Source organism: Onychomys torridus, chromosome 13 (assembly GCF_903995425.1).
Source record: "Onychomys torridus chromosome 13, mOncTor1.1, whole genome shotgun sequence".
Taxonomy (NCBI): domain Eukaryota; kingdom Metazoa; phylum Chordata; class Mammalia; order Rodentia; family Cricetidae; genus Onychomys; species Onychomys torridus.
The window spans coordinates 50,063,706-50,077,418 of NC_050455.1; the positions used below are offsets into that span (position 1 = coordinate 50,063,706).

General features: G+C 45.4%; 1 protein-coding gene across 1 annotated transcript; it reads right to left on the reverse strand.

Moving 5' to 3' along the window:
• Positions 1–539: 539 nt before the first annotated feature.
• Positions 540–11,642, reverse strand: Grpel2 (GrpE like 2, mitochondrial). Its single transcript, XM_036205238.1, has 4 exons — positions 11,524–11,642; positions 6,652–6,805; positions 5,467–5,548; positions 540–2,927 (listed from the first exon to the last, which is right to left on the reverse strand). Exons 1-4 carry the CDS (start codon positions 11,595–11,597, stop codon positions 2,563–2,565), a joined length of 675 nt encoding a protein of 224 aa, XP_036061131.1. The 5' UTR covers positions 11,598–11,642; the 3' UTR covers positions 540–2,562.
• Between the last annotated feature and the right edge of the window lie 2,071 nt (positions 11,643–13,713).

Consider the following 13,713-nt stretch of genomic DNA (forward strand, 5'->3'; position numbering starts at 1 on the left):
AAATTAACTCTTTGCTTATAAGGGAAGACGATCTGTAGACTCCACCACATTCACCTGGCAAACACAGGCCTCTCTCTGCAACTCCACTGCTGAGTACCCGCCTGCTACCATTTGCCAGAGAAGCAGATATGGCCCCGCTGGCACCAGCAGGTACAAAGCTGGCTTCATAGTCAGGATGCTTCCAAGGCTCTCTCCTGCCTTCATGGTGTTTGGTCCACTTAACTGGGGTGTGATGGTGGAAATGGGCCAGAAAGGCTCCTATGTGGGCAACAAGGTCCTAATGGGGTAATGCCTTTCTGTAGGCTGCGAATTTGTGTTGCTCTGATTGGCTGATTTATAAAGCCGTTTAGCCTATGGCAAGGCAGCTTAGAAGGCAGGTGGGAAATTCAGAGAGAGAGAGAGACAGACAGGAGGAAGGCCAGAGAGATGCCAGCCAGGAGCAACATGTAATGGAACACAAGTAAAGCCACAGAAAATGAGGCAAAACATATAGATTAACAGAAATGGGCTAAATTTAAATGTAAGAGCTAGTCAGCAGTAGGCCTGAGCTAATGGCTGATGGGCAGGACTGGGGAAAACTTTAGCTACAAGGTCCAGACCAAAAGAAGCATCCTGACCCCGAGGTACCCATGGAGGATGGTATTGTCACCAACTTGGATGACAGAGATGAAACCACATTTTATACAATGAGCCAAAGTATGACCCTGGAGGAACACTTACTACTTACCAAGACTCCCTGAACCCCAGACCAATCATGAAAAGACCCAGATCATGTTCAAGATCAACATCACACAGCTGCCAAGGCTGTGCTGTCTGTACAACTCTGATAGTACCACTTGCCTCGTAATGGACACTAGAGACAAGGACAGAAACACACATGCACGCATACATGCACACCTATAGAAACTACCCCTACACCATTTTGTGTCTGGACTCAGTCAGATAGGACTTTATAGACTACCCACGAAGCTCCTGAATAAGCATGGCTATACCTTGCCATAGCCAGACAGGAAATTGTAACATCAAGGAGAAGCTGTGCCATGTTACCCTGGACTTCCAGTAAGGAATGCCTGCTGCTGCATCCTTCTTCCTAAAGAAGAGTTATGAGCTGCCTGATGGCAAGGACCTATTGGCAAGGACCAATTCTGCTGTTCCCAGGTGCTCTTCTAGCCTTCTTTCTGGGTGTGGAATATTATGGTGTCCATGAACTTACCTTTAATTCCATCATTAAGTGCAATGTCAATTAATACCTCTATGCCAATGCAGGGCTGTCTGGTGGTACCACCATGTACCCAGGCATCGACTACAACAGGATTTAGATCACTGCTCTGGCTCCTAGTACCATAAAGATCAACATCATCACTCTCGAAGTGCAAGTACCCTGTGTGGACGGGTAGCTCCACCATGGTCTTGCTGTCCACCTTCCAGCAGTTACGAGTTAGCCGGGAGTACAAGGACTATGGCCCTTCTTTCATATATTGCAAATGATTCTAGGTGGAAAATGATGGAGCTGTGTTCACACCTTTTTTGACAAAATGTGTGGAGAAAAAAAACCCAAGACAACTTTGTTCTTTTTATCAATTATAAATATATATAATTTTTTTGGGGGGAAGGGGGTGTGCTTTTGACTCAGGATTTAAAAACTGGAATGGCGAAGGTGACAGCAGCTGACTGGGGTAAGCATCCCCCAAGTTTTAGAACGTGACAATGTGGCTGAGGACTCTGGGTGCATCTTTGTTGTTGTCGCTACAGGAAGCCCCTTGTCCTCTCCAGAGCAGCTTTTGTCTAAATCATGCAAAAAATCATCCACCCTAATCCTTCGCTTTTCATTTTGAGTGGTCAGCCACATGCCTGGGCCCATGCCTGATTCCTAACTTGAGATGTAAGGAGGCTTTGGGTCTCCCTGGGAGCTTACCTGTTCATATAGACTCGAGAGCAGTTTAATAAAAGAGTACACCTTACCAACAAGAAAAAAGGAAGACTGGTCCCACTCTTTAGCCCTTCCAAATGGGACCAGAAACGGGTGGCTATGGAACAATTTAAGTGTGCCCCCTAGCAGGGAATGCAAGTACAAAAGACGACTACATGAAAACTGAAATAGAAAAGCCGCCTGGAAAAATCTTTGTAGAAGTCACCCCAACTGATCTAAATTTATACAAGGGTAAAGCTTTGTCATCTAAGTACCTAAATGTCAAACCAATCCCTAACTTCTCCCTTTCCCATAAAATACAAGACACAGATGCTATACTAATTCCAGTAATTAGTTGAAAACACCGTTAAGGGATTTTGGATTCAGTCATCAGAGTACCATATTTAAATGATTTCTGTAAACATTTTGATAAAGGCCACAGGACACTCGTCACATTGTTCAGATGCCCAGTGGCAGGACTTCTGATGAGACCAAACAGGTCACACCAATAAGATACTGTAGAGATAAAGCCAATGTGACTAACTCCAAAGCAGAGCACACGAAGGACCTCATGTATAATACAAACCAGCTTAATAAATAGAGGGGACAGAGGTGCCAGGACCCTGGGAGAGTTTTAGTTCCCGGAGGCTTGTTCACAGCCTTCTCTGAGACTCCACTGCCACTTCCACTCGGGCAAGTCTGATGGTGCGGCCGTGAAGTTTGTAGCCATCTTGTCGTACCAATGCCACAGTGCCAGGCTGTACCCCAACACCTGCTGGCATGTGACAGATGAGTTCATGCTCATGAGGGTCGTATTTGTCACCAATGGGCGTCATTTTCTCCAGGCCATGCTTGGCAAACACACTTTTCAGCTTTGCTTCTAAAAGAGACAGTCCTTGAAAGACTTTTTCCAGAGTAAGCTTGTGGTCCTCGGGTTTCGTTCCTTCTGAAAAGCACTCAGCAGTCTTCTCCAAAATGTCGGCCACCTCCACCAAGTCCTTACAGAAGCTCTGGATTCCTGCAGAGAAACCAGATCCAAGTCTGAGAACAACGCTGTCCTTAGGAGAAGAATCTGGAGTAGGCCCAGAGAGGTAGCTAGTACACTTTATACTTAGGATTTCTGAAAGTGGGAAGGTTGCCACGCAGGACTTAGGGATCAGCTCAATCATTCAAGCTTGCAAAGTGTGTCTGTCTGTCTATCTCCAGGAATCCTACTGGGAAACTGGAAAGAGATACAACTTGGACTAAATAAGTCTACATAAAATAGACTACAAACAGGATTATCTTAGTTGTGCAGAGGCCATTCTGAAGAGAAAAGCTAGGAATATTTCACTGGGAGGGTGGGGAACACAAAATAAGAAGTCAGCACTATGCTATGAATGCTCAGAGCCCCTTGTTCGAGGCTGCCTAGATAGGAAGGCGAGGCACACTTACAGATGAGGTGAGTGTCCTTCCTATGGCCTGTTAGAGCAATGTGAATTGTTACAAGGTGAGAGTAAACCCAGCTGTTGAAGGATCCCACTGTTCCCGCTCCCACAGGGATAAGGAATGGTCACTGTTAGATATCTACGGCCTAACACCCAGCAGGGACTGAAGAGTAGACTCTTTGGGTTTACAGCTATGCCGAAATGGGCAGTCAACTAGACTAGTCACAGGTAAGCAATAAAAATACCAGCAGAGACCTGAGAAAACTGACCAGATGCGGCGGACCACAGGAGAGGAAGGAATTCTCCCTTTAATTTCCCAGGGTACCAGGGCCAGTAGAGCTTCCTGAGGGAAACAGTGGCAAATCAGGCCAACAGCGGCACACTGGGAACTGGATTGCAGGCATGCAGACGGGTTCACAAGGAAAGAAAAATGCCAATGTAAGTGGGGAATGGGGCACCATCTGGGTTAGGGTGGGAGTGGGGGCGGGGGCGGGAGAAGGCAGAGCAGAAGGTGTGTCAGGAAACAAGCCCTGACTGACAGTGGATGTGAGCTTTTAGTGTTGGGGACCAAGCGCACGGCTCTGCTCATGCCATGTACATGCTGGGTCAATGAGCTGCATTTTTAGCCATTCAGGAGAGAGGTGGTTTTTTTTGTTTTTTTTCCTTTCTTTTCTAGACAGGGTTTCTCTGTGTAGTTTTGGTGCCTGTCCTGTATCTCACTCTGTAGCTCAGGCTGACCTCAAACTCAGAGATCTGCCTGGCTCTGCCTCCTGAGTACAGGTTTAAAAGCAGCAAGCTTCTGTGCTGAACTGTAAACTGCCAGGGGAGACCTTGCTTCTAAGGCAGTGAAGAAGTGGAAATTTGGGTAAACAGAAGCCCAGGTTCTTGTTGGTACACTGAGGAGCAGTTTCTGACTGATTCTCATTATTGTAGTATGATTATTTTGTGTGTGATGTATGCGTGTTTGCCTGTATGTGCATCCAAGTGGGAGTCATAGGTCAATGATGTATATTTTGCTCTAGTTTTTTTTAAAGATAGAATCTTATTTATTTATTTATTTACATTTATTAGTGCTCTACCTGCATGTATACCTTTATGTCAGAAAAGGGCATCAGATCTTACTACAGGTGGTTGTGAGCCACAATGTGGTTGCTGGGAATTGAACTCAGGGCCTTTGGAAGAGCAGCCAGTGCTCTTAACCTTTGAGCCATCTCCCAGCCCCATGATAGAATCTCTTACTGGACCCAGAACTAGACATTTCAACCAGACAGGGAGTCCAGTGAGTGTCCAGGATTTGCCTGTCTCCTCCCCACCAGCACTGGGGTGAGTTAAACACCATCCTGCTCACCGAGCAGGTAGAACATCGGAAGTTCCCCCATTGCTAAAACTGTTCTACTTCCACAGACATTGCCACAACTCAGCAGTCAACAAGTTTCTTCTGTAAAAGGTCACACAGTAAGTATTTTAGGGTTTGTGGAACAAGAGGCAAAAGCCAAGGATTTTATATTCTGTAGGTAAAGAGAAAATAAGTTTATATGGATTAAAAAAATCATGAAATCCAAAACTGTACTAACTGGCAGTTGGCTATGATTTGCTGAGCCTTGCTATAATCTTGGAGACACATGCACAAATGCGTGAATACTCTCTCTCTCTCTCTTTTAAGTTTTAGCTTCCTTCAGGCTGTTCTATAAATCACCAACTTGCAGAGTACTGACAGCAATAAAAGATTCTTGTCCAAAGCAGTGTACTTTCCCTGTGGATACAGACCAATGTTGCTTACATTAAGCAAACTTCAGCATTCCTGGCTATGCCCTGCTCTTTGGATTTTCCTCTTGAGTGTCTTAATGATTCACTGGTTCACTAATGACTGAAAAATATTATTTCTATATACACTAGAGTGTTGGGAATGTAGTAACTGTATATCCTTAGAAAAATCCAGGCCAGGATTATTATAGCAATGGCATGAGACCATTCCCACATGCAGCAGAGAAAGCCTGTGGGGATTGTGGGAGGTATGGGATGAATCAGTCAGGGGACTCAGGTGCATTTCTACTACGATCAGTTTACAAATGTGCTTTCAAAGGTGCCTGGCCTTCAACTACATTTGTTCTATTATGAGTCATCTCTCACCAAATATCTTGGCGTCTTCTACACATCTCTGGGTTCGTCTCCTTATGTTTTCAGAATCAGCGACAGCTCTCTGGTATCTTAGCTAAATATCAACAGCAAAATCAAAGGATGAGAAATCAGTGGGAAAGAATGCTTTTACTTTATAAACCTCGTCCTTGTAATAGAGGAAGGGGGAATACAGCTCAGTGATGGAGCACTTTCTCAGCATGCACAAGGCCCTGGGTTCAGTCTCCAATAAAACTAGTAGTTGTTTAAAAAAAAAAAAAAAAAAACAGTCTGAGATCGGCTGCTCTCTAAATTTCCAAAGTAGTAATCTATTTACTCTTCAGTAGCTTGTAAGTAATTCCAACTAGCTTGTACATATCAGTTTTTCAAGTCCATATTTTATTTAGGCAACACTGCCAACCCTTCTTTCACTGACAAAGAGTAAGTTTTAAAAACCTATCACCTGTTTCAAGGCAGTTAGCTCCTCCTGTTTGGTCCTCTTTTCTCTTTAGTTCCTGGTTTCTTTAATTGCTCCCCTAAGACATGCTTCCCAGCAACTTGCAGGCCCAAGGGCCTCTGCAATGATTCTGCTGTAGCCATCTCTTCTCACAGTGCTCAATCACGACTGTATCCAGTGGGTCTGATGCTCTCTGATTACCAGAGTACAAAGAACTCACACACCCAGCAAATATTTATTCTCTATCACCTGACAGGCACGGTACCACCTTTAACTGCCAAACCATCAGCTGGGAAGTGCTGGGAAACAAAAGGGAACCCACACGAGGCACCATCCTTATTAGCAAGTGGCCTTTTAAAAACCACAGCTTTTTTTTTGCCCAATAGGCCCAGCAAGAGAGCAGTGGGGAAAGAGGGGTAAAGGACCATTTTAGAGGAAAGGTCATTAAAAAACAAAACAAAAAAACAAACACAGCTGGGTAGTGGTGGCACACGCCTATAATCCCAGCACTCGGGAGGCAGAGGCAGGTGGATCTCTGTGAGTTCGAGTCCAGCCTGGTCTACAAAGTGAGTTCCAGGACAGCCTCCAAAGCTACAGAGAGAAACCCTGTCTCGAAAAACCAAACCAAACCAAACCAACCCAAAAACAAAAAACAAACAAAACCAAACAAACACAAAAAACTTTGCTTGAACATTTAAACCCGAGAAGAGATAATAACAAATAATATAAAATCTACTACTCACTGTTAAATCTTGGACTTCTTTTTCCAGTTTAACAGCTTTTAGCCTTAAGGCTTGTTCAGCAAGGGAGGGACCGAGTACATCAGGAGGGTCCTCAGAACTGCAGTCTTCCCCAGCCGTTCTTGGGGTGGCAGTGCTGAATGGGTGGAGCCATCCCCTAAGAGGGTGGGGGAGGGCAGTGGCACATAATGAAAGAATACCACCACACAAAGGCAAACCACAACAGCTAGAGCCCCACTGGAACTCTCCACAGTTTTCAGTCTTGGTGACAAATGCTACGATGTCCTTCCCATGCACTTTCCTACTTCATCTGCCTCATGTTTTTATTGCCCAATACCTGAAACATGACTAGATTTTAAAGTGCTCTTAAAAGGTATAGCTTTAAGGTGAGAAAGTGGGCTCAACAGTTAAGAGCATTGACTGCTCTTCCAGAAGATCTGGATTCAATTCCAAGCCTGTTCAGCAACTCACAAGCACCTGTAACTCCAGTTCATGGGATCTAATGCCTTCTGGCTTCTGTGGGCAGCAGGCACACAGGTGGTGCAGACACAATGCAGGTAAAACTCCCCCACACTAAAAATACAGCTCTATTGATATGCAGTTGTCATGCTGTACAATTTACCATTTAAAATGTACAATTCGAACATTTTTACCATGTCCAGAGTCAACCAATTCTGAAATCACAATTCCAGAACATCTTTGTCACCATAAAAAGGCTTGTACTTATCACATCATTTACCACTTCCTCTTAAATCATTTGCCCCAGGTAAGCCTGATGACATTTTGTTTTCTATACAGACACACTTTTTATGGATGCCTAGTGTCAACAGAGTCATAATAGATGGTCCCTTAGAAGCAGTTTTTCACTTACAATGTGTTTCAGGTTTATTCATGTTAATTGTGATAAGAAAAAATACCAACAAGTTTTTTAATTAAAAAGAACAGGAATCGAATGAATTTACTGACAAGTAGGAAGTGTTCAGTTACACAGGAATAAGAAACTCTCCCCTGCTCTGAAACACAGGAGCTAAAACTAAACTGCTGCCCACCCCCACCCCCATCACATCTGCTCCTCTCCCCTGAGAATCGACTACCACCAACATGTGATTAGACAGATGTTTGCTAAAGATAAAACTGTCTTAACTAGAAACTTGCAAATTTCAGCTTCTGTACAGCTGAAATTCCCAGATTAGCTCTAGGAAATCTCCTTTGGCACAGGGATTTTAAAAAGAGCCCCTAGGATGGTCAGAAGATTATGATAATATCTAACCCTACATAAAACATGACATATTTCAGATCAGGGCTGGACCTCTTTAAGCAATAGTTAGAGTCTGCAGCTGTGCGCTAAAGAAGTTTTTCCTCATCTCTGCAATGTTAAGAATTTCTCATTGGGGACAGGTGAGACACCCTCGAAACTACATTTGCCAGTAATTGGTTACTTTTTATTGCTAAGTAATAGCTCATTGTGTAGATATGCCACACTTTTTTTTTTTTTTTATCCATTTGTCAACTGATTTGGATTTCTTCTTTTCTGCTAGGATGAATAATGCTGCTAATACAAAATAAATGCTATTATAATCTGTCATACCCAGCCTAGCTCCAGGAATGGACCCGATTTGGGCAGTGGGATCAGGAGGTCCAGGCTCACTGCTGGAAAAAAACACAGCACCCTGGAAGCTCAACATGCTTATTACATAGTTGTTCAATCTCTAGGAAGGTGGGGTTATTCATACATCAAGAGGCAGGGCTTCTGGTGTACAGCTAGATCAAGGGGACAGGTTTAGTTAATCTAAGGAGTAGTCTCTGTGAAACAGTCTTTGGGTTGTAAACATCCAGAGGGGAGAAGCACACACTGTTAACACTCACACTCAATACCTAGAGGAAGGTTTTGCCTTTCTCCATGGGCATGAGGCTCTGGGGTCTTTGACATGGCCAGCTCATGTCACCACACACACTCACACATGACTTCATGCACTCAGGGTTTTGTCTTGGAAGTGTTCGCCCGTTTGACCAATGAGTTTCCCTCAGCCACTGTCCATGTCCCTGGTTGGGTGCCACTTGCTGCACCAGCAGAGTCCCAGGGATAGATGACTGGGAGAGTGAGAATGTGAAGAAAAGACAGAGAGGAAGCTGGGGTCAGGTAGTCAGGGCTCTGATTATATATAGTTTATTACAGAGACTGAACGAGAGGTGGAGTTGCATACAGCTGAACAAGGAGGCAAGGTTATTATACACAGATAAACAAGGAGGTGGGGCTTACGGTGTAGAGCTGGATCCAGTTAATTTCAGTAGAACAAATTTCTGAAAGGGAGCAGTTTTCAGGGTGCAAACATCCAGCGAGGGAGAATGCTATAGTAGGCCTTTTCTGCACACACCATTAATACTTGCACTGTGTCCCCCAAGGAAGGCTTTGCCATGCCTCCAAATCTCACTCCAGAAGGAAGGCTTTGCCATGCCTCCAAATCTCACTCCAGAAGGAAGGCTTTGCCATTCCTCCAGGGGTCTGAGGCTCTGGAGTTTTGACAAGCACTTACTCAGGACTTCACTCACTGAGGACTGTCTCTGACCCCCACAATAAACCCTACTTTACTGAAGAAAAAACTCAAGATGAGAGGCTTGAGGTTTAATAACTTGTTCAAAACCACAACGTTAAGCTGGGCAACGTGGCACGTGATGACCTGCAATCTCAGGTACTGGGAGGCTGATGTTCTGGTCTAACTCTTTATCTTACAGAAGGGGAAAATGAGTAAAAGGAACCCAGGCTTAGACTTCCAAGACTCGGTGGCCACACACTGTAAGGCTTCCAGGGAAGAAGATTTGTGCAGTGAAAAAGAGAAATTCTGACTGATACAGTCTCTGGACTAAACAGGTCACTAAAATAGAACCTTGTTTCAGTCAATTAGTTTTTGTTCAACTAGTTACATAATCTAACATTCTGCACTGCTAATGAAATGATTAAGATCCCAACAACAGGACATAAATTCCTTAACTCACAGAGCATTTGAAGTTGTCTTTCAGGAATTGCTTACAGGATCCATTCAAGGGTGGATGCAAACAGGCTTTTTAAGAATGGACAGACCCACAAGCCAGTTTGCTTGCCAATGACATTTTGGTCTCACAAGCTCAAAACCCTAAGCAGAAAACGTATCACCCCCTAGAAAGAAGCACATGCCTTGTGAAGAGATATGATGACATCTACACCAGCACAAAACAATCCAGATCTTTCTCATCCTCACACCCAATGAGAAACAGCCTCTCTCCCTACAAATTTCCCCATCGATTGACCGGGGAAAGAGGTAAACTTTCTGTTCCTGTCTTCTTTGCCAGTTGACCTTGCAATAAAACTTTTTTTTTTTTTTTAAACAAAAATCCATCTTTGGTTACATGGAAAGTAAGCCCTTGCTTGCTCTTTGTATTACTAGAATATTTGATATTTAGTTCAGTTTACATAGACATGTAGACTAGGGCCTAGTTTGGAGCAGATCTTGAACTGTGGCTGTTCTGACCTCAATTTTTAAAGGAAGTTTTCATTATTATCTCCTAGATCCTGGGAATTATTTCAAGTGAAAAACTATCAGCTAATCAATCTATGGGTCCAATAAAGGGACATATATTGGATAGTGGCCACTGAGATGACAGAAAGCCAAACAAAGGCTAAGAGGGTGGGGGGTCAAGGAGTTTGCTTTAAGACAGTGCTCAAGGCAGAGCAAAGAGCTAGCTGGCTTAGAGACACAGACAGGCAAGGGAACTTTTATTTCCCAGATTTTTCAGGCTGGTCCTGAATTTTATTATGGTTTGATATCCAATTATATATGGTTCTAAATGTTTGGTTCAGAAAATTAGTTATCACAGATATGTCTGGGGCAAATGATACATGGACAAAGACCGAGCCTCCTAGGAAACCACATTTATCCTGGAAAGCTGGTCAAAAGGGCCAGTTTGAAGAGAAGAGGTCGGGGCTCAATTACTTCTTCAGAAGAAACTATTCTATGATTATTTCCTTACCTCACCCAACAAACTGCCAAAGGTTTGAAAACAAACCACCCCGCCCACAGCACTGAATTCAACGCCTCACAGCTCTGGTAGGGCGGGCGGTATCGGGTCAGGTGCTTCAAGATTGAAAAAAAAATGACAAATGGCCATGCAAATTTCCTGGATTTCCCCGCAGCTAATTTACAAGTCAGAGTTCTCCAACTATTCACAGACAGCCTTTTGAAAGAATTCTTTCTCAGGAGTATCCCCTGAGAATAAAGAACCGCGTTCACTAATACAAAAAGCACCGCGACTGGTTTCTAGACGGGGTAATAGTAACTCCCTTTAAGATTTGTTTGGGAAAGCTAGTAAGTTTTCCTCAATTCTAGATCCCTCAGTTATTAAACACGAAGTAATAAAAAGAGCCTACACAGAGTCCTGCAGTCCACTGACGGCACCTCTAATTTCACAGTACCCCTAAGACTGGTGGAAAGGCCGTCTGGAGAACGGTCCGATGCTGTCTTTTACACACAGGTCAAACGATGTTCCCGAGAAGCTGGAGAGACTGACTGCCCTAGGACCACATGGAGTCTGGCTAAGCACCCTAACACATCCCTGGAGGAAACAGGCGAGCAGGGGCGTGCAAGGAGCTCCGTCTGCGGTTCACTCATGCCCGGGGTTCTACCTCCCAGGACGTGGCCTCGGGGCCGCTCATCTCCCGTGACCCGGGAAAAGCGCGCCTTTGGGCCTCAGCCTCCCTTCCATGAGTCGCGGCGTGGACGCCCGGGTCACGGGGCCTGAGGCCGGTCCTCGCTGGCGCCGAGCTAGCCCTCGCCTTCCTTCCCACAGCTGCCCATCGGCGCGCCCACACCGCGGCCTGCCGGGCCCCGCCGCCCCTCTTACCTGCTCTGCGACACGGTCCCGGAGGCCAGGAGGCGCTGCAGCCGCTGCACCGCCCACAACGACCGCGCCGCCATGTTCCAGACCAGAGCGCCGACACCGCGCACGCGCGATCGAGCCAAGTGGACAGATGAGCTCGCCGGAAGGCCCCGCCCCCCGCCTCCGCCCCGCCCCCGTGTAGGCAGGGACTTCCTGTTTCCTGTCCGCCACACTGCTCTTCCGGGCCCGGCTCTCAGTGTTGAACTGGTCGGGTAGATGCTTGTCCCGGAGGTTCATAGTAGGTGCGAAGTTCACGGTGAGCGAGGCGGGTCCTCACCTCCACCATCCTGGAGGAGCGCATATGAGGCCATACGTGTAAAATGGGACCAGCGCTTAAACGCGAGGGGGCACGGCGCTGGGAAAGGTTAGACTAGAGGCCGACGAGACGGCTCAGCGGGGGCCGCCAAGCCTCAACAACCCGAGTTCGATCCTGGGACCCTCCTGGAGAGAAACGACTTCCTCAACTTGTTCTCTGACTTCACTACGAGCTCAGTCATGTGCGCGCTGAAACAAATACACGCTCACGCAAAATTGAAAAAAGACTAACCTATAGGCGAAACATTGGTAGATGGAAAGGGGAGAAAAGAGGATCCGGGAGTGACAGCCTCTGTAAAGAAAGAGGCAGGTGAAAAGGGAGACTTGAAAGCAAAAGATTTAAATACGGGGAAAGGGTGTGGTGAAGTCAGACTGGAGAATTGGCTAGAACCGGTCTCGTGAGCGATGAAATACTGCAGTCTGGTTGCACCTGCCGCAGTCACTCCCACGATTTTTCCTTCCACGGCTGTTTTCTGACTTCACTGTGTCTTCATGGTGTATGCTGAGTTGTTTCTGCTTACTAAAATCTAAGCGCTTTCAAGGCAGAGCTATATTTTATTGTCTAATTCTGATTGCAGTAAGTTGACAATCCCACTCTGGGCTAAGGCAAGAGGATCGATCACAAGAGTCCAGCCTGAGTAACTTAATGTGGCAGTCTCAGAATACAAGAGAGCTGAGGATATAACTCAGTGGCCGAGTGCTTGCCTAGCGTTATGCAAGACCTTTCCTCAGTACTGTTTTAAAAAAAGCCCCTTTGCTGTTCAGAGAAAATCGAAGGTTGTAAAAAGAGGTAGGGAAATGCCAGGCGGTGGTGGTGCGTGCCTTAATCCCAGCACTCCAGCACTCCGGAGGCAGACGCAGGCGTATCTCTATGAGTTCGAGGCCAGCCTGGTCTGAAGAGTGAGTTCCAGTTCCAGGACAGGCTCCAAAGCTACACAGAGAAACCTTGTCTCGAAAAACAAAATATACAAAAACAAAAACAAAAACTCCAAACAAACAAACAACAACAACAACAACAAAAAACAGGTAGGGAAGACAAGCTGTTGGAAAAGCCCCAACAAGAGGATGGACTGTTTTTATTTATTTACACCCCCCCCCCACTGTTGTTATTAGGGTTGTTGACAGAGGGTCTTACTCTGAAGCCCTAAACTCGTACTTCACCTTCTTCAGTGCTGGGTTTGCAGTGCCAGGACATCTCATCCCCATATCATCTCACATAGTGTAGTTACAGAGAAACCTAACTAGCTGCTGAAAGTTTCTGCGCTTACATCCTATTTTCTCAGTATTTTATCTTGCTTCTTTTCTGCAATTTAGAGTTGGAGTTTTTGGAGTGTCTTGATCACTTTTTTTCTTGCTCAATAAATATTAAGTGAACTAATGAAGCTGGATGGTATCAGTGAAGATGTGGGCACTTTTTATTTTTTCTCCATGTGTATGTATGTATATGGGTACACACATGAATATATGTAGTCAGAGGACCATTTGCAGTAGCCTTTGTCTTTCTACTATGTGGGTCCTGGGGATTGAATTCAGGTCATCAGGTTTGGTGCTAACCTCTTTTTACGTGCTCAGCTGTCTTGTCAGCCCAAGATGTAGGTACATTTTAGGGCATTACTGGGTGTGGTCGTGCATGACTTTAATCCAAGTACTTGGGAGGAAGAGGCAGGCAGACCTCTGTTCGTTTGAGGCCAGCCTAGTACACATGAAATTCTAGGCCAGTCAGATACATGAGAAACCCTCACCACCCCCAGACAGTATTTCTCTGTGTAGCCCTGGATATCCTGGAACTAGCTTTATAGACCAGCCTGGCCCTAAACTTAGAGATTCATTTGAGTGCTG